Source organism: Muntiacus reevesi, chromosome 1, assembly GCF_963930625.1.
Source record: "Muntiacus reevesi chromosome 1, mMunRee1.1, whole genome shotgun sequence".
NCBI lineage: Eukaryota > Metazoa > Chordata > Mammalia > Artiodactyla > Cervidae > Muntiacus > Muntiacus reevesi.
Genome location: NC_089249.1, coordinates 259,556,220 through 259,577,215, shown reverse-complemented (window position 1 = coordinate 259,577,215; position 20,996 = coordinate 259,556,220). Strand labels below are relative to the sequence as shown.

Genomic DNA, 20,996 nt, shown 5'->3' with positions numbered 1-20,996 from the left:
TTTATAGTTTTCTATGTACAGGTCTTTTGTTTCTTTAGGTAGATATACTCCTAAGTATTTTATTCTTTTTGTTGCAATGGTGAATGGTATTGTTTCCTTAATTTCTCTTTCTGTTTTCTCATTGTTAGTGTATAGAAATGCAAGGGATTTCTGTGTATTAATTTTATATCCTGCAACTTTACTATATTCGTTGATTAGCTCTAGTAATTTTCTGGTAGAATCTTTAGGGTTTGCTATGTAGAGGATCATGTCATCTGCAAACAGCGAGAGTTTCACTTCTTCTTTTCCTATCTGGATTCCTTTTACTTCTTTTTCTGCTCTGATTGCTGTGGCCAAAACTTCCAAGACTATGTTGAATAGTAGTGGTGAGAGTGGGCACCCCTGTCTTGTTCCTGATTTCAGGGGAAATGCTTTCAATTTTTCACCATTGAGGGTGATGCTTGCTGTGGGTTTCTCATATATAGCTTTTATTATGTTGAGGTATGTTCCCTCTATTCCTGCTTTCTGGAGAGTTTTAATCATAAATGGGTGTTGAATTTTGTCAAAGGCTTTCTCTGCATCTATTGAGATAATCATATTTTAAAATCATCATTAAAATAAGCATATGAAATATAAATACCTTAAACACCCTAATTAAAATCACAGATTTCCAGACTGGATTAAAAAAGCAAAATCCAACCATATATTTCTTAAAAGAAATACAATTTAAATAAAGACAAAACAGGCAAAAGAAGAAGGATGGAAAAAGATATGTCATGCTAACTCCTATCAAAAGAAAGCTAGAAGTAGATTTTAGATCAAAGAATTTTAACAGTCACAGGGTCATGTCAAAATGATAAAGGGGTCAAATCATCACAGGGACATGACAAACTCTAATGTTTTGCACTTTATAATGAAGACTCAAAATACATGAAGGAAGACCTGATTATGCTTCAAGGTACCTACTATAGGGTTACATTTACATAAAACTCTAGAAAATGTAAAAATAACCTATAGTGATAGAAAAATATAAGTGGCTGTCTGAGGACTAAATCAGGAGATAGGGAGGGGAAGATTACAAAGGTATACAAAAAAAAAAACTGTGGGGCGAATGAGGATTTGTTCACTATCTTGATTGTGATGACTGTTTCTGGGTACATACATATTTTAAAATTTCTCAAACTTTCAATATGTACATTATATCTTAATACAGCTATTTTAAAAATATAACCACAAAAATATTTATATATAAATGTATATAAGAGCTTTATTCACAATAATCCACAATTGGAAACCACCCACAAACTATTCATCAAAAAGTGATGAATGGAATACTATCAAGTAATCAAAAGAAATGAATTGATGAAACACAACACATAATGATGAATCTCAAAAACATTATACTATGTAAATAAAGTTATATGAAAGAGTACATACTGTCCAGTTTCATTTACATGAAACTCTAAAACAAGTAAAGCTAATCTACAGTGACAAAGAATAGTTTAGTGGTTGTTTGGAGACAAGAGAGTAAGCAGGATTGAGGAGGAAAGATGGTAGTTGGGGACTGAGTTTAAAGAGGCACAAAGGAACTGCCTAGTGATGAAAATTTTGCATCTTACACAGGTACACTATATTATATGTACATTACAACTAAATAAAAAAAATTTTTAATTGTCTTTGATAGAGTCCTGGATTCCACCCTACCTAACTTACTACCTCCACTTTGCTTAGGAACTTGCTTATGCTTTTAGCAACTATTTCCTTGCATACAAACAGTGACAATGCCAAGGTCACATGATGAAGTGAGAGTCCATGCTAACTGAAAAGTAATAAGCAAATATTAACATTATTAATACTTAAAAGTTCTCTTAGAGCATAGTTTTCACATGCTACTTCAGACTTCTGTTTTTACTAAGCTGTTTTTTTCTTTTTCTGGAAAATCCTGGAATAATTGAAAAAATTAAAATATAATGACTTTGAGATGTTTCTTATAAAAGAAGAAAACATTTTAAATCAAAGCAGAGCAATATGAAACAAGAAAAAGAGAATGAGTTCTCAAAGACAAAGCTGTATAGCTAAAAATTAATTTTTAAAGTAATAATTAGAAGTCTTTTGTATGGCTTAACTACAAAACATATACTTTAAACAGGATTTCTGTACCACTTACATAACTAATTTAGTTCCCACATTCCAAAAGGTCAAGAATTATAAAGTGTTTAATAAAAAAATGGCAGATGTATACAAATACTTTTATCATGGAAATAAATACTACAATTTCTTTTTGAGGCATTCAAGCAACACATTTGCAACCCATACTCCCACAAACCTGAAAATCATTACTATTTTTGACAAAGTCCTTGGCAGAGTACTATAACAAATGCTCCAATTCTGATATTTCATCTGGAAATACCCATTTGATTACAAAGTTCCCCAAACCACAGGGACACATGGCAATAATACAGGATTTGGGGCTGCAGTTTTTAAAAAAACAACTTTGACTACTTTGGAATAACATATTTTATTTCATTTTTATATACCTGAGATATGTAAGTTAAAAAAATGTAGGGAGGTCCTTTGAACTTAGAATGCATTTTCCACTTAAAAAAGAAAAGTTATGACATATAGGAAGATACAAACTAACCTTACTGTACATACATACCTTACTGTATGTTGAAACATTATTTGTAATGAAACACTAGAGAAAGACTCCTGTAACAATAAAATTGAATCCTTCTAAATGAATTGAATGACATTTCAATCTCTCCTAAAACTTCAACATGCAGAGATTGCTAACTGTCCCTCAATATCCACCTTCCCTTTTTCACACAGTAATGAAAATTTCTGGGCATAGGACACAACTGAAGAGCACACTTCACAGATTCCTTTGCAGCTAGGTGAAGCCATGTGACTTCGTTTTGGACAATGGGATGCTAGCTAGAGTATGCAACACTAGTGTGAAGGTATTAAAGAAAATGCACAAGTGCTTTAGTTTCTCTTTAACTCAGCCCTGCTGCCTGAAAGGTGAGCATAACCATGACCATGAGATAAAAACTCCTTTTTTAAAAAGGGAAAAGCAACATGATTACAGAAGCTTGAGCTTCCACATCATAAAACTAATACATTAATCCAGACCTGCCTATTTGGATCATAACATCAGAGAAAAGAATCCACCATGCTATTTAAGTTATCAAATTTTCAGTCTAACTGTATCAAAAGCCAGTGTCTGATAATGGGAGCAAGGGAGAGAAAGGGAAAGAAAATGCAAATTGACTTTATTAAGTTCTTTTTTTTTTAATTTCAAAGTTTTATTCTATATACAAAATTTAAGATTTTTCTTCTTTTCTAACAGAGACCTAAAGCCAATTTTCATGTTTATGTTTATAATGTGTGTATGTTGATCGCGTTTAATATTCTTTCAAATTTCATGGCTTTCCTTTATTAGGACTATTTTTAGAAATATAAAACTATGGTATGATAGATAACCTGCCATGAATCTAAGAAATCACTTCAAAATTTTATAGTTGAGAAAAAAGATATATGAACAATCTAAATTATGAGACCAAGGTTATTCTTACAAAAAATAATTAGGTCTTTTTCTAAATGGCTCAGGAATGAAAACATTTTCTGAAGGAACAGAACAAATTATGAAATAGAAAAAAGAAGATATTTTTAATTAAGATGGCAGTATTTTCATAATAAAGTATATACTGCAAAATCAGTATGAACTGGGAAAAGCAGAGGGAAACAACGACACAAAGTGCATGAATAAACTCCTGAGTGGGCAACGGCACTTATAGTTAAGAGACAATGATTTCTGAATGCCTGTACAAGACTAACGCTTTCATCCAGAACAATCTACAGCCAACTGAAGTGTCCTGGTAATGGGGCAGGGAGAGTCCCAGAAGTTCGCACTGTATAGAAAAAAAGCGTTCAACTGGCTGTACAACATTTATTCCAATGAGAATTTAGCTAAAATTAAAAATCTACGTCATCTGTAAGGAAAAGTCAATGAGAGCAAAGCAACCTTGTAAAAACAATGGACCCATGCCTTCCCACTAAACTGTATATAAACATTAACTTACATAGTATACATATTAAATATTTCATTGGTTTGGAAACTGACAATTCTTTCACTGATAAAACACAAGGCAATATTTCAAAAAGAACCAGTTCTTCTTTAATATAAAAACTAGTAGTTACTTCCTTTTTAAAAATAGAAAGACAAAGAAAATTTGACATAAAGGTAATTGAAATAAGTCTTATGTGACTTGAATACTCAAAATGTTCAAATTATGCAGTGATCTCCAATACAGAATTATACATATAAAATTTCCTGAACTGGTGACAACAAATGCCCCCAAATCCTGACTTTACTAGGTATGAAACTGGTAGCAAATGTACTTAGAACTCATGGAATATTCTTTGGGAGAGTAACTTTATGTCAACAGTAGAATTCACTATAACTTTCTGAGTTGAATCTATGTTCATCCTTTTCTTGTAAGTATAGGAGGTTATTTTTGGCAACAATTAGATGTCTGTGTCATCAAGGAAAGGATTACAAATACCTTTTACATTTTTAGGTGATCTAAAGCAAAATTAGCCTTAAAAAGTATTCTGCCATGTTTCCAATTGTCTGCATATTTTTGCCACCAAATAAATTTACAGGATACTGTCATTCTGAAATTCAATCCACAGAAGCACATCCTAGAGCACTACAAGATTCCCATGGAAGTTTGGCCAAATAAACTTGTGATTTTCTTTTTTTTTTTTTTAACTTGTGATTTTCATCTGCATCCATGGAGCTGACTACAGAACCTCAAACTGAAAGTTTTACTACATTCAAACATACCCAAAAATATCTCTCAGGCAGTCGTCAAAAACTCCTCCTCGTCAAACTGTTCTGAGAGAGTAGCCCTTTTTATCCTCATATGCAACTTAATAAATAATGAGGTAGCTATCTAAACTGCACCATCGTGCTTCAGAGCATGAGCATTTGGGAACCCACACTCATCTGCATTATTAAGAATTTCTTACTCTGCTTCTACTTTTTAACGAAAACCTGTTGAAAAATTAGTGTTTCAAGGCTTTGGCTCTGATGAAGTTGATTAATTTTGGGGTAGTAAGCAAACTATCTTTCAGGATTATTGTCACAGTTTTTGTGTCTGATATATGCTAAGCCAGTTGTATAGGACTTAAGTCATGACGACTTTCTTCACAAAGGCACTAAGATCAGATGTATCGCCAAGCATGCAAGTACTCCATCCATGCCCAATGGACCAAACCCTCCTTTTCATCATGTCAAAGATACTAAAACCCTTTCAAGTACCCAAAAGGTACCTCTCACACTCTTAATTTGTTATACATCAGTGTACACAAAACAGTTGAAAACCAGAAACTGCATGAAATAATGTTAATCATTACATACAAATGTTTGTTGAGTGGGAAATGGCATTACTCCCAATTTGACAATTATCTGCTTCAAAATATTAGAAGAAACAGCCAGTAGTCCTATAATATATAACATCACCTGATTGTATTTAAGCCACAGGAAAGAACATTTTGTGACAAATAATGAAATTTTACTAGCCATTTCGAACATTACTTACCCTATTTTAAATTATCATTTTTAAGGACCTCAACATATTGAAATTTACATAAATTGGCAGTTGAGTACAATAAGTATATATTTTCTAAATAGAAATAATTACTAAAGCCAGGCTTTCTGCATTATTCTATATAGGATAATATATATTTCAAAGTAATGATTCCATCTGTTGCTTCAAATGTTTCTCTAATTGGTGAAATCCCTTTAATCATTCTGAATTAAAGAGCTTTTTAAAAAAGAATTTTTAAAACTCAACTTAGTTCCAGTACAAACTGTCAATAACTGTCTTTAAACTTAATGTAGTAAAGATGTCCCTCTTTTTCTTCTACTATAGATCTAATATCTGATTGATAAATGACTGACAGAAAATAATTCAACCTCCAGTTATATCAACATGAATTAAAATATACAAACAGTAAGTAGTACATTTTTGATAAATAAACCTTGATTTGCACTGATGTATAAATCAAACAGAACAAACAGCAGATATCCTTGTCTGTACAGCTTGCAAGCTTTGAAAAGGCTGGGTTGAAAGTTATATCCTTCTATTTCAATACTTAGAATTTTGATAATGTAAATAAAATACCTTAATTTATAAACATATATCTTACTCTACCTAACTATATCATTTTGTAATTGCAAATACATTTTAATAAAGAATAAAACAGGTCATAATTGTTAAATATTCAAAGAAAAATATATTATTTTCTTTCTCAAAAATCAGTATTTCCCCAAATTCATTTCAATAAGCCTTGTCTCATGGTCTAAAACTTCTGACGCCATTTTTCAGAACTGCTCATTCATGTAATTATCTCAATAATACTTAGTTTTAAAGCACTAAAAATGAAACATACTTTCCAATAATTATTTTTCACAATTCATGAATATAAAGCATTTAATGACTAACTTTGCATCATTTTTCCAAGTACTTTTCAAACTTTTGTTTCTGAGGTATTTTGGGAATAATATGCTAGTTACTTAAATAATTTCTCCACAAGTACTGTCTGACATTTTACCACTTATAACATTATGGAAAGATTTACTTACTGAAACATCTTTCAAGTTTTTCTCAAAGGAGAAGTGACAAGACTCTTTAGAAAAATTAAACTTGTATGTGTCAGTTGGTCCTGCTCCTGACACCAATGCTTTTCTCAGTTCATCAACATATTTCTCTTTTTCCATTGCCATGTCATCAGCTTCTTGGGAAATCTCTGATTCACAGACTGTGAGAAAGAGTAATAAAAAGTCTTATTTGAAAATAAATTCTAAACATAAGAAAAGATATATTTACCTGTTGCTACTAATTTATTATTATGCAACAGAAATGTAAACAAAAATAAAATCAATAACCACACCACACAATTTTAAGTCAAATTTTTTTGAGAAATACATTTAGTCTCAAATCTCATTAGACTCCTTGCATTCTTTCTCTGTCCTCAAATGAAATATATGGATTATAAATTACCACAGAAACAACCATCTTATGTACCTGCTCCAAGGTCATAGCAGAAGAAAGCATTTTCTTTAATGATTAATAAACTCAGTATTTTAAACCATCCTTCTTCCTTGACTCAATTATTAAAGAGATTAAGTAGTCTATAGTCCATTTCTCACTCACATAGGTAGAGTCAAGTTAAAGTAAAAACAGAGTTCATTCTCATCTCATTATGTGCCAACAATAAAAACAGTAGATGAAAAGAGTCATACTACTTAGAAGAAGGAAAGGGAAGGGAATTAATATTTATTGTCTCCTCTATGGCATATATTATATTACATATCTGGCTATCAATTATCTCATCTAGGCATATTTAAAGCTGATATTTTACCCATCCATAGTGATTTTTACTTCAACAATTTTATGTCCAAAATTCAGATCATTTTTTCTTTTTCATAATATCCTGTCTGGCTTTCTTTTCAATATTTGAAGGAGATATATATATATATACACACACACACACACACACACATATATGTTACAAATATATATATATATATGACATCTTATAGATCTCATTCAGATCAGTCTCTAGGCATGGTTCCTAAAGTATTAATTCCATTTCTTCTAGCTGCTGACACATTCTCATTCTGCTTTTTTTTTCCTTCTGTGTTTTGTGAAGTCTGAACATGGCTCTCCTCTAGCCAAAGTATCAAGTGATCTGGCAAACAGAGAAGTCATAAATGAAGGTTGCTGGCTGGTCTTTCCTGTAGTCCTTACAGGTTTCACCAGTTCTGGATCAATTTTGGAAGTTAATTTCTTCACTTGGTTTTTACACTTGTGGCAAATTTAAGAGAGTTCAAATTTAAGCCCCCCACCCTTCACACATACATAACACAGACAGGATTCTGATTTCTGCTGGGACTTTTAATTTACTCATTACAATTAAACGAGCTAATGAGCCCTTACTGACTACTCTGAGTCTATGCTATATCTCTAAACCAGGGCAGTTTTTTGTTTGTTATTTGTTGCTTAAAGATTTTATTAATAGGATCAATTCCAGGTTACTTTAACTTTACAGTTCAGCTCCAATTCTTAAAAGGCCCGCCGTCTCAACAAGCCATTCCTCTCAGGGATTATAACCACAGTCATTAGATGTGTATCTATTCAGAAGTCCATGAACTTAGTTCTTTAGCTCCCATTAACTCTTTTGGTTTTCAGATACGTCTTCACACTCAGTACCTGGGGATTCTCTTTCTTATATTCGAAGACTGCAATGTGTCTGTTTACTTCCTTTTCCTTTTAAAATTACAAGATTTAATCTAATATTTATTTAGAATATATGTGTGGTTTCCCATGTATGGGTAATGATGAAAGACCCATATAGTTCTATAGTTTTGTTTTTTTTTTTAAGGTTACATTTATCTATTTTGGGGCTTCCCTGGTGGCTCACCTGGTAAAGAATCTACCTGCAATGCAGGAGACCTGGTTTCAGGGTTCGATCCCTGGGTTGGGAAGATCCCCTGGAGAAGGGAAAGGCTACCCACTCCAGTATTCTGGCCTGGAGAATTCCAAGGACTGAATAGTCCACCGGGTCGAAAGAGTCGGTGAGCAACTTAAACTATTTTATTCCTTACAACAATGAAAGACAGATATTCTCATTTTACAAATGATAAAAGTAAGACTCAGATAGATCAGGTAATGGTAAGGACCATGAAGAAGGTAAGTGATAAAACTGGGATTCATACTTATAGCTCTCTGGTTGTTCTGGTTTGAGGTGAAACAGATATGGGGCATTAGATAAACTATTTACTTCCATAATATTAAAAATTAACACATTAGTATGAAATAGTACATAAACAATAAAATCTTGATTAAAGAATCCCTAAAAATATAACCTCTTTCCATAACTTTGGTCCATGTGCTATCAACTGTCTGGAAGCCCCATGATGGACAATGAGGAAGAGAGTCTGGGAATGCATTCATGTATCTTTTATAATGAGTTTTTGATAAGTTCTTATATTGAAATATGAGTCTCAACATAGTCTCTGAAAAAAGGTAAGAATAAAAGTATTCTTGTGCAATATTACAGCTTTTTATTTCTTCACCTTTATTTTTTATTATTTTTTTTTACAGCTTCTAAAGTACTTCCACATATTTTTTTTCTCCCTCTGAAGCATTGCACATTTAAGAAGATCACCAATATCAAATCTATTGATCTTTCAAATACTCTATTAGCTCTTCTGAAAAAAACATATAAAAAGACAAATGCTTTTTATCTGAGGAATAATTTCATATTTCCTGTTTGGATTGTTTTGAAGAGTATAAGTACTTAGAGAAAGATATTATTGATATTTCACAGAGAAATAGGAAATAATCTATAGAAACTATCTTGAATGTAACTATAGAAAAACTTAAAGAAAACACACACACACACACACAAATGATAAAATGAACATATTTAGAAAACAGAAAGAGACTCAACAGACTTCAAAAACAAATTTATAGTTACCAAACAGGAAAGGTGGGGGATGGGGGAGGGATAAATTAGGAGTTTGAGATGAACATATACACACTACTACATACAAAATAGCTAACCAACAAGGCTCTACTGTATAATACTTGGAACTCTACTCAATATCCTGTAATAACCTTCATGGGAAAAGAATCTGAACAAAAATGGATATATGTATATGCGTAACAATCACTTTTCTGTATAACTGAAACTAATACAACATTGTAAATCAACTACATTCCAATATTAAAAAAAAAAATAAATAAATAATAAAGTATGTCTACTGATACACCATCTAGTAAAAAGTATTTTAAATTTCATTACAATGAAAAGATAGTTTTCTGAAAATATTTAATGGAGTATATTGATTCAATCCATTTATTGAACCCGCTTGCGTTGTAGGAGACACAGGAGACAAAGGTTCAATCCCTGGGTTGGGAAGATTCCCTGGAGAAAGAAATGGCAACCTGCTCCAGTGTTCTTGCCTGGGGAATCCCGTGGTTAGAGGCGCCTGGCGGGCTACAGTTCACAGGGTCGCAAAGAGTGGGACACAGCTTAGCAACTGAACAACAAGTAAATTCTGAAGCTGCTTAATGAGCATCTATTATGTGCCAGGCACTATTCTAGGCACCAGGGATACAACCATTAGACAGAGAAAAATTCAGGCCTTGTGGAGCTTTGATTCAAATGCTGACATCTTAGATATCTTTTCAGATATCCTTTTAGATACTATCTTAGTTATGCCCATGTGTTACTCCATCTGTGAATGTTGCATTGGTTACTGTTATGTATGAAATATTTCCTGAGAAGAAGAAAACATATGAAAGAAAATCATTTACATATACACCTCTCCTTTAAAAAGTATGTTTTTTTAAAAAGTTACCAGTTTAAGAAAAAAAATGTACTTGAACATTTCCTATAATGGTCCATGTGAAATTCTGACTGCCTATTTAGAACTTTAATCCTAGAAAAACAATTTGGTCACCAGTTTTGAATTTTGTGCTGGAGGAAGCACAGCTGTAAGCACTCAATGCTCCTTTTAAAAACTTCAGCGACTGGGGATAAAAGCCATGGAAATAATAAAATTCAGTAAGGATACAGATGAACGACGTAATATGGCATAAAAAGTGAGCAGGCCAACAAAAAATAAGGAATTGTTCTCAGGCAGGTAGGATAAAAGAAAGAATCACTTTGACAATATCTGTGGGTAGGTGAAGATGAAAGTAAGGAAAGAACGTTCTTTGCTTTGGATTCTGACGTAGAATGAACCGAAAGACTGTTTCTAAGTTTGTGTCAGAGCTGAGACGATACACAGACTTAATAAGTCATCACATCATGGACCCACTTTACTACTCCTCATTCATTAAAAATCCTTTTTCTACTGAGCTCTGTCACATAATTTCCATATAGGTCACCAAATAGATCAGTGTTTAGAACAAATATAAGCAGATATAATTATTTGGTAATAAAGGCATTGATAAAATTTATTCTTCAGTGAATTTTACTCCAAGATGAGTGGTATAAGCTTCTTAATGCTGACTAATTCTTATGAAAGTCAAATAACAGTCATCGATCATTAACCCACTTTGTGATTTAACCCTGTGATATAACCTTCTATAATGTTGAAGTGATGATAGACCACATGATAATTAGACCCCAAAACATTCATTAGATAAAACATTGCTAATGGAAAAGAAATCATGGAGTTTAGTGTGTGGGAGATTAAAAGGAACCCCACATCCTTTTAATTTCACTCAAATGAAAAGAGAAAAAAAAATTACTCAAATTGAAGGTTTCAGAAATCAAAAAGTTGTACAAAAAACAGGATGAGGTATAGGAAGGAAATTCATTTTCATGTTTCAATTATTTAATTGTTTCAATGTTCTTAATCATCTTATTGTCTATCTGTAAAGTGCCAAACCAAATTACATTTATGTATAAGCTTTAACTAAACATGGAAACAATGTTATGCTACTTAGTTACATATTTTATAATTAAAATTCACTCAAGAAAATAAAAGTGAATAATAAAGGGTATTAAACATTTGTGAAACTGAAAACTTCAACATCATCGAAAACAAATGTTCATCTTCCAGTGCACTGTAAAATTTTCTGTCTGAAAGTTTGTTCAGTACAGGAAGCCAAAATCTTAACAATATTTGTCATGAAGTGATGGGACCAGATGCCTTGATCTTACTTTTCTGAATGTTGAATTTTAAGCCTACTTTTTCACTCTCTTCTTTTACTTTCATCAAGAGGCTCTTTAGTTCTTCTTCGCTTTCTGCAATAAGGGTGGTGTCGTTTGCATATCTGAGGTTATTGATATTTCTACCAGCAATCTTGATTCCAGCTTGTGCTTCATCCAGCCCAGCAGTTCGCATGATGTACTCTGCATATAAGTTAAATAAGCACAGTGATAATATACAGCCTTGACATAACCTTACCCAATTTGGAACCAGTCAAATAAGCACAGTGATAATATACAGCCTTGACATAACCTTACCCAATTTGGAACCAGTCTGTTGTGCCATGTCCAGTTCTAACTGTTGTTTCTTGACCTGCACACAGATTTTTCAGGAAGCAGATAGGGTAGTCTGCTATTCCCATCTCTTAAAGAATTTTCCACAGTTTGTTGTAATCCACACAGTCAAAGGCTTTGGTGTGGTCAATAAAGTAGAAGTATATGTTTTTGTGGAAATCTCTTGCTTTTCTGATTCTGATGTTGGCAATTTGATCTGTGGCTCCTCTGCCTTCTCAAAATCCAGCTTGACTATCTGGAAGTTCACAGTTCATGTATTGTTGAAGGCTGGCTTGGAGAATTTTCAGCATTACTTTGCTAGCATGTGAGATGAGTGCAATTGAGAAGTAGTTTGAACATACTTTGGCATTGTCTTACTTTGGAACTAGAATGAAAACTGACCTTTTCTAGTCCTGTGGCCACTGCTGAGTTTTCCAAATTTGCTGCCATATTGACTGCAGCACTTTCACAGCATCATCTTTTAGGATTTGAAATAGCTCAACTGGAATTCCATCACTTCCACTAGCTTTGTTCGTAGTGATGCTTCCTAAGGCCCACTTGACTTCACATTCTAGGATGGCTGGCTCTAGGTGAGTGATCACACCATCGTGATTATCTGGGTCATGAGGATCTTTTATGTATAGTTCTTCTTTGTATTCTTGGCACCTCTTCTTAATATCTTCTGCTTCTGTTAGGTCCATACCATTTCTATACTTTATTGTGCCCATCTTTGCATGAAATATTCCCTTGGTATCTCTAACTTTCTTGAAGAGATCGCTAGTCTTTCCCATTCTGTTGTCTTCCTGTATTTCTTTGCACTGATCACTGAGGAAGGCTTTCTTATCTCTCCTTGCTATTCTTTGGAATTCTCCATTCAAATGGGTATATCTTTCCTTTCTCCTTTGGCTTTCACTTCTCTTCTTTTCACAGCTATTTGTAAGACCTCCTCAGACAACCATTTTGCCTTTTTGCATTTCTTCTTCTTGGGGATAGTCTCAATCACTGCCTCTTGTACCATGTCATAAACCACCATCCATATTTCTTCAGGTTCTCTATCAGATCTAATCCCTTGAATCTATTTGTCACTTCCACTGTACAGTTGAAAGGGATTTGATTTAGGTCATACCTAAATGGTCTAATGGTTTCCCCCACTTTCTTCAATTTAAGTCTAAATCTGGCAATAAGGAGTTCATGATCTGAGGCACAGTCAGCTCCCAGTCTTGTTTTTGCTGACTGTATAGAGCTTCTCCATCTTTGGCTGCAAAGAATGTAATCAATCTGATTTTGGTATTGACCATCTGGTGATGTCCATGTGTAGTCTTCTCTTGTGTTGTTGGAAGAGGGTATTTGCTATGACAAGTGTATTCTCTTGGCAAAACTCTGTTAGCCTTTGTCCTGTTTCATTTTGTACTCCAAGGCCTACTTTGTTACCTGTTACTCCAGGTATCTCTTGACATCCTACTTTTGCATTCCAGTCCCCTATAAAGAAAAGGGTATCTTTATAGGGTGTTAGTTCTACAAGGTCTTGTAGGTTCTTCATAGAACTGTTCAACTTCAGCTTCTTCAGCTTTACTGTTTGAGAATAGGCTTGGATTACTATGATATTGAATGGTTTGCCTTGGAAACAAACAGAGATCATTCTTTCATTTTTGAGATTGCACCCAAGTACTGCATTTCAGAATCTTATTGACTATGAGGGCTACTCCATTTCTTCTAAGGGATTCTTGCCCACAGTAGTAGGTATAATGGTCACCTGAGTTAAATTCACCCATTCAATTTTATCTCACTGACTCCTAAAATGTTGACGTTCACTCTTGCCATTTCCTGTTTGACCATGTCTAATTTACTTTCTTGGACCCAAGATTCCAGGTTCCTATGCAATATTGTTCTATACAGCATTGTACGTTACTTCCATCACCAGTTGCATCCAAAAATGGGTGTTGTTTTTGCTTTGGCGCCATTTCTTCTTTCTTTCTGGAGTTATTTCTCCATTCCTCTCCAGCAGCATATTGGGCACCTACCAGACCTGGGGAGTTCATCTTTTGGTGTCATATCTTTTTGCCTTTTCATACTGTTCATGGGTCCTCAAAGCAAGAATGCTGAAGTGGTTTGCCATTCCACTCTCCAAAGGACCACGTTTTGTCAGAACTCTCCACCATCACCTGTCCATCTTGGATGGCCCTAAACGGCATGGCTCATAGTTTCAATGAGTTAGCCAAGGCTGTGGTCCATGTGATCAGTTTGATTAGTTTTCTGTGATTGTGGCTTCCATTCTGTCTGTCCCTCCTCTGAGAGATAAGGATAAGAGTCTTATGGAATCTTCCTGAAGGGAGAGACTGACTGTGGGGAAAACTGGGTCTTGCTTTAATGGGCGGGGCCAAGATCAGTAAATCTTTAACCCAGTTATTACCAAAGACAAAAAAATCCAAAGTCTATTTCAAAAAATAATAGCCAAAAACCCACATATGGGTTTGAACCTTGGTTTACAAAATTTTAAGCTATTATTAAACAGTTCTGTTTCATTTTGTTTCAAATGTAGTGTATGTTCACTGGAAAATGATTCAAACAAAATATGAAATAAAAAGAAAACAAACACCACTCCACTTTCCCAAGCTTTGGCCTACCTAATTCACCTTCCTGTTCCTTTCAGCATTTCCCTGGGGTGCTAAGAAATGATACATATAAAAAATACTATTTTATATGTTTTATATAAAGAGATAATTTTTAAAACTCTGATCAAGTACTATGACTCAAAAGGGTATTTTTCCTCATTTCTATTAATGTCACTTATAGAAAACAGCATTAAAATTACAAATCTATGTGTAAATTGGACAGCAATAACAAGTAAATGTTAATTTTAACCAATATCAATTAAATATTTAATTTGAAGTATCACTGAGGACTGAAATATAGCAATTACATTAATTTTTCTTTAAAAAATTCACTTTTAATATTACCTGTCCCAGTCCATGCTGACTGCCCATCAGTAAGTGTAATAACAAAACCAGATCCTAGTGTTTTCTCCCAAGCAATTTGTAGAAAATGAATTATATCAGGTTCAGAAGCAAGACAGATTCTGCTTACTTTTCTTTCCATTTCTGATCACCTGTCATAAAAGAAAAAAATAAATATTTTTGTGAGAAACTGTGACTATCAAATAGTGACTTTTCTGTAATGGTCTCTTGAGTTATACAAACCACTAAGGAAATACATAAAACAAAAAGTTGTTTAATAGCCAACCATAAACTCAGTAAATCACAGTTCTATTCAATATCAATTCACAATTGTAACCATTAAGAAAAGCAGAGACTCATAAATGACAAATGATTTGTGCAAGTCATATAGCTGAATAAAAATTACTATCATCAACATTTTAAAAACTTAATATTGAAGTATTTATATCAAGGCAGAAGTACATATATCTAAAATCCAACTTGGAAGATTTTCAACTGAACAAATCCATATAAGCAGTACCTAGATCAAGAAGCAGCACATGATGACCCCAGAACTCATTCTTACAACACCCCCCTTCCAGTCACTATGTCCCCCAAAACCACTTTCTTAACTGAGATTTGAGTTTTATTTTTGCACTTTCACATAAATGTAATACACATTTTATTTGTGTCTGGGTTCTTTTGTTCAACATTATGTTTAAGAAATGCATTCATATGGTTTCTTAGAGTTGTAGATCATGCTCACAACTGTACAATATTCAATAATATGGTACAATTATTTATCCACTTATCCACTAGTGGCAGGCATTTGAGTACATTCCAGGTTTTGACTATCACAAATAGTGCTGCCATAAACATGCTAGCAAATATCTAAGTTTTTCTGTTGGGTATATATCTATGAATTTATTGTAATTTGTGAATTAGAGGGTAAGCATATGCTCAGTGTTAGTACCATACAGCCAAAAATTGTCTAAAAGGTTTGTACCAATTTACACACTCTGTATATGAGAGTTCTGATCACTCCATATTCTTAGAAACATTTCCCATCTTTATAATTTTAGCCACTTTGGTGGGTATGTAATACTACATTGTGGTTTATTCACATTTCCATAATTACTAAAGATGCTGAATTCTTTTCATATCTTGACTGCACTTTGAACATCCTGCTTTGAGGAATATCTGTTAAATCTTGCCAATGCTTTTATTAAGTTGTATTTTTCATATTGACATTCTTACTGAAATCCTCTGCCACCCTCTTCTTTTGCCTTCAATCTTTCCCAGCATCAGTGTTTTTTCTAACGAGTCAGTTCTTTACATCAGGTGGCCAAAGTATTGGAGCTTCAGCTTCAGCATCAGTCCTTACAATGAATATTCAGGTTTGATTTCCTTTACAATTGACTGGTTTGATCTCCTTGCAGTCCAAGGGACTCTGAAGAGTCTTCTCCAGCACCACAATTCAAAAGCATCAATTCTTTGGCACTCAGCCTTCTGTACGGTCCAACTCTTACATTGTATATGACTACTGGAAAGACCATAGCTTTCACTATATGGACCATGAGGATGTTCTCCTATGTTTATCTAAAAGTTTTATAACTGTATGTTTCATATTTAGATCCAAAATTCATCTGGAACTGAATTTTGTACATCAATTGTCAAGAAGAGATCAAACTAGATTTTTTCCATGTGGATATCTAATTGACCCAGTATTATGTATTAAAGACTGTCCTGTCTTTCTGCAATGCTAGGTTACCTTAGTCATAGATCATGTGTACAAAGTTCAATTTTTGTTTTGTTTGTTCTTTGCAGGTGTGCAATTTCATATTATATATTTGGCTTGTCAAGGTTACACTGAATAGTGATTCTGTTACTGTGATCCAACACATTCATAATCTCTCTTGCCATTTAAAAGTTTGATAAACCTCTAAGTATTAAAATCATTTATGTAAAGCATTGAGTAGAACAAGCTGAAGCATTGGACTTCTGTGGCTTGCCGTTAGAAACAAGCTTCTCGGACATCAATTGCTATTATTAGGTGGGTGCATTGCTCGTACCACCATTTAAGTCATAAGGGTACCAAGAGAGTCCTTTGCAAAACCTTAAGCTATAGAAGGGCTTTCCTGGTAGCTCAGCTGGTAAAGAATCCACCTGCAATGCAGTAGACCCTGGTTCAATCCCTACGTTGGAAAGATCCCCTGGAGAAGAGATAGGCTACTCACTCCAGTATTCCTGGGCTTCCCTAGCAGCTCAGGCAGTAAAGAATTCGCCTGCAATGCGGGAGACCTGGGTTCAATCCCTAGGTTGAGAAGATCCCCTGGATCATGGATCCAGGACATGGCAATCCACTCCAGTATTCCTGCCTGGAGAATCCCCATGAACAGAGGCACTGAACAGGATCCCCATGTGTCCATGGGGTCACAAAGAGTTGGACATGACTGCTCAATGAAGCACAGCACGGCACAACAAGCTATAGAAGCTGACAAACAAAACTAAAGAAATACCATAAAAATTACAACTATGCCAAGAAAAAAACATAAAAAGTCCAAACCAGGAACAATGTACACACTTCAAACATGAAAAACTAGAGAGAATTATTCTTTAATCACATAGCATGAATCTCTTACCAGATGATCCTAAAAAAGGTAAAAGAATACTCTCCAATCTTCTATTTGGGGGAAGAGTATAAAATTGGCTCAAATTATTATGACCAATTTAAATAATATGATATTCCAAAGGTAAATTATTAATTGCTATTTCATTAGTAACTGGTAAGTTTTCATCAAAGCCAAACTGTTAAGCTATTTTAATTTGCTTTCTCAATTTAAAACTATTACATTCTCATAAATAAAGCATCATATTTCTCTCAACAAGTGAATATGAAAATAAAAACAACTCATTCTGTCAGCTCTTCCCAAAACTAAGCTGATTTCTCTATCTGCTAGGGGGTTGAGAGGCATGCTTAGTTATAGAGTGCTAGAGCTGTACTATCTTAAATAAAAAGTACAAGGAAGCAGAGAAATGGCCAGAATGAAAGAAAAAAAATCTAAAATTAAGAGTGCAATATACCTCTAACTTGATGAATTAGCAATAATATCTACCTAAAGTTTACTCAGAAATTATTCTTCTTCCCAGTGAAAAAAGTTATAAGATAACCATACTTGCAGTCACATCAATTAAGTATGTTAACATATTTTAAACATGTAAATTTGTAGGTTTGACTACAACATAATCACTGAAAAAAATATAATTATGTTTAAATATTTCATTTAGTCAATTTTTCCTACATTGAGGTCTTCTTGGCCTAGAGGTACTTAATTCTGAAATCCTTCATCCACTTGTAAATATTTTCTTTTAAATCAATAAGTGAATACACTAAACATGCAGTAAATTACCCCACATGCTCTGTAATTCCCAAATTTGAAAATGACTGGAAAATGTGTTACTGCTTTTCTATGCCAATCATTGAAAAAGACTTAGAAGCTTACGTAATTCTAATGGACCCAAATCCCACAATCCTGGGAGGGCAGAAGGTAATACAAACTACTGATATAGGCCATTTTTTTTTTTTTTTTTGCCTCTACAGAATGTACATACACACACAAAGATACACACACACTTATATAGACCATTTCTTCTTAAAATGTGCCTGAAGAACCCTGGCTATTGTTACCATTACTGCAACTCAGAAATATCCTAAAACAGCAATTGGTATCACTGCGATTTCTTAGCTGGTTTGAAACAAGTAACACATATCTAATCATAGAAAAAAATAACTTAAAATTCAATATTCCAGATGCCTATCAGTAAATCCTACTTTCCACAATAACATAAAAGGCTTTAATCTCAATAATGTTAAAAAGACTTTCAGGGGTCATATTAGTTTTGAGATCTTTGAATTATTTATGTTTGAGATATATTCCAATTTTCTGATTAACTCTAGATACTCACCATAGAAAATAAACCAAGTGACCAAACTAAATAAACAAAATGAAAGCAAAATAAATGATTTTATTTTAAAGATTCGAGTAAACTCATATTTACTCTAGTTTACTCTAGTAAACTCATATTTGAAATTTTGGACGTTACCACACATAAGGACTTGATATATTAAAAGTCCAAATTTGACAACTCAGTATCCTATAAGTATTTTATGGCTCAATAGCCTTATAAATGTTTTCCTTATATCAACTGAGTCTTAATTTCCTTATAATATACTATTTGAACCAATTTTGAAAGCACTTCATTCAGTTACTTACTGAGATCACCATCTCATTAAATATAAAATACAAAATTTCTAAGACTCAACCACAGAAACAGAAAAAAAGATGACTTGGAATGTCTTTTAAGATTCAGTAAGAGCAAATCAAGGATCTCTTTGCTTTCACCAGCACGGTTAACGGAAATAGCCATGGGGTTTTTTGCCCCAAGACTAGTACTTGAAGAAAGGGGGTGGAATCCTCTTCGGAAGGACTGATTGATCAGGGCCATAAGAAAGCCTGTGTTTTGTTTTCTAAGGGCACTAAAGGTCAGACTAGTATCAGCACCTCTCCCAGCCAGAGCCAAGGATCTAAGACAAGCTTGCAGGTGGAAACAGTTGGGTCCCACCCCAATTTGTACATCAGTAGCTTTATTGAGAGCTCAGAACAGTTGAGAATTGAGAAGCTTATCTTTAGTACTTTGTATCTTTGATACTTGGCTTCTCTCTTAGAAGAGAAATAAGTTGTTGGCTGGTATGCAATTGATGTGATCTAGACTCTGAACAAATACCATTCACAGTTGCTTCTGAATAAACAAGACGCTTTTTAAATTAGTTTACAAAGAATTTTGTATGCCCTTTTGGATGCTGATAAGAAGCCATGCAGAAGCCAAGTCTCTTAGGTCAGCTCAAGTTAGACTACACTGTATCATTGATGACACCATTCTGAACTCGAGCTTCTTTCATTTTCCTTTATAGTAAGTTATGGCTTCCTTTCAGGCTGCTTGGGCTGCAGGTGTTCAAACTTCTGCAGCTAAGCCAAGGAGTTGTACTTACAGATCAGAAAAGGCTAAATGCATGTTTCTAATGAAGCAATTAACTTAAGTGCCCCCTTGTTGAGAAAAGTAGGCTGATACCTAAAGTGAGTTCAGAATAAAGATTAGCACACAGCACATGCTGTTAATAGTCTGTAATTAGATGCCTGATCACACTATTTTGTTTGACCTTCCTTTAAAAAAAAAAAAAAAGAGGAAAAGAAAAATATATAAATTGTAAACCAAAAGTATGGCGATAAAGTTTTTAAAATTCTATCATACTACAAACATTCAAGGACAGGACTATATATAACTGCTAGATAAAAAGGAAAGAAAGGTTTATGCAACAGTCACTGGGCTATTTACTTTTAAAACAAACATCACACAATAACTTCAGAAAAGAAGAGGACTATTTTCTTATTTGCTTAGTACTTTTTTAAAAGCACTGATTAAAATAATAATAATAAAAGCACTGATTATCCATGCTTATCTTATCAGAATTCCCACACTGAGTATTTTTAATTAGTTTATTTCTACCATTTTCATTATTAATAGCATATCATCTTGCTGGTTGTTGCTATCTTCTTGACCAAAGGGTATATTAAGGTCTTTTTGAAAAATAACCAAGAAATCAATTTACATTTAAAATGCCAAAGCAATGAAAACAAAATTAACCTTATATAGAAGAAATGCTTTCCTGAAATAACATTTTCAAATTAAAATTTTCTAAACTTTAAGGGTAAAGAATTTACAGGGTTATTAAATAACTATCTAATCATATCGGGATTTTCTCCACTCAGTTAATTTTGAAATGAAGGAAGGTGACCATCTGTCCAAGATTCCCTGAGATTTTCCCAGTTTTAACACTGAAAGTCTCACATCCTAGAAAATCTCTCAATAACCCCAGGAAAACTAAGATGGCTGGTTACCCTAAGCAAGAGTAAAATTTAATTAAGACTGTTGGTATAATCTTGAACAAAAATT

At 33.6% G+C, this 20,996-nt stretch overlaps 1 protein-coding gene across 5 annotated transcripts in view; it reads right to left on the bottom strand.

Annotated features, from left to right (window-relative positions):
* XRCC4 (X-ray repair cross complementing 4) overlaps nt 1-20,996 on the bottom strand; it is a 284,230-nt gene that overhangs the window by 240,521 nt on the left and 22,713 nt on the right. For all 5 annotated transcript variants that reach the window (XM_065919091.1, XM_065919088.1, XM_065919092.1 and 2 more), the window contains exons 2-3: nt 15,009-15,157; nt 6,632-6,807 (exon numbers count right to left, since the gene is read on the bottom strand). In XM_065919091.1, coding sequence (XP_065775163.1) covers nt 6,632-6,807; nt 15,009-15,147 — 315 coding nt within the window. In that variant the 5' untranslated portion in view covers nt 15,148-15,157. The remainder of the gene's footprint in view (nt 1-6,631; nt 6,808-15,008; nt 15,158-20,996) is intronic.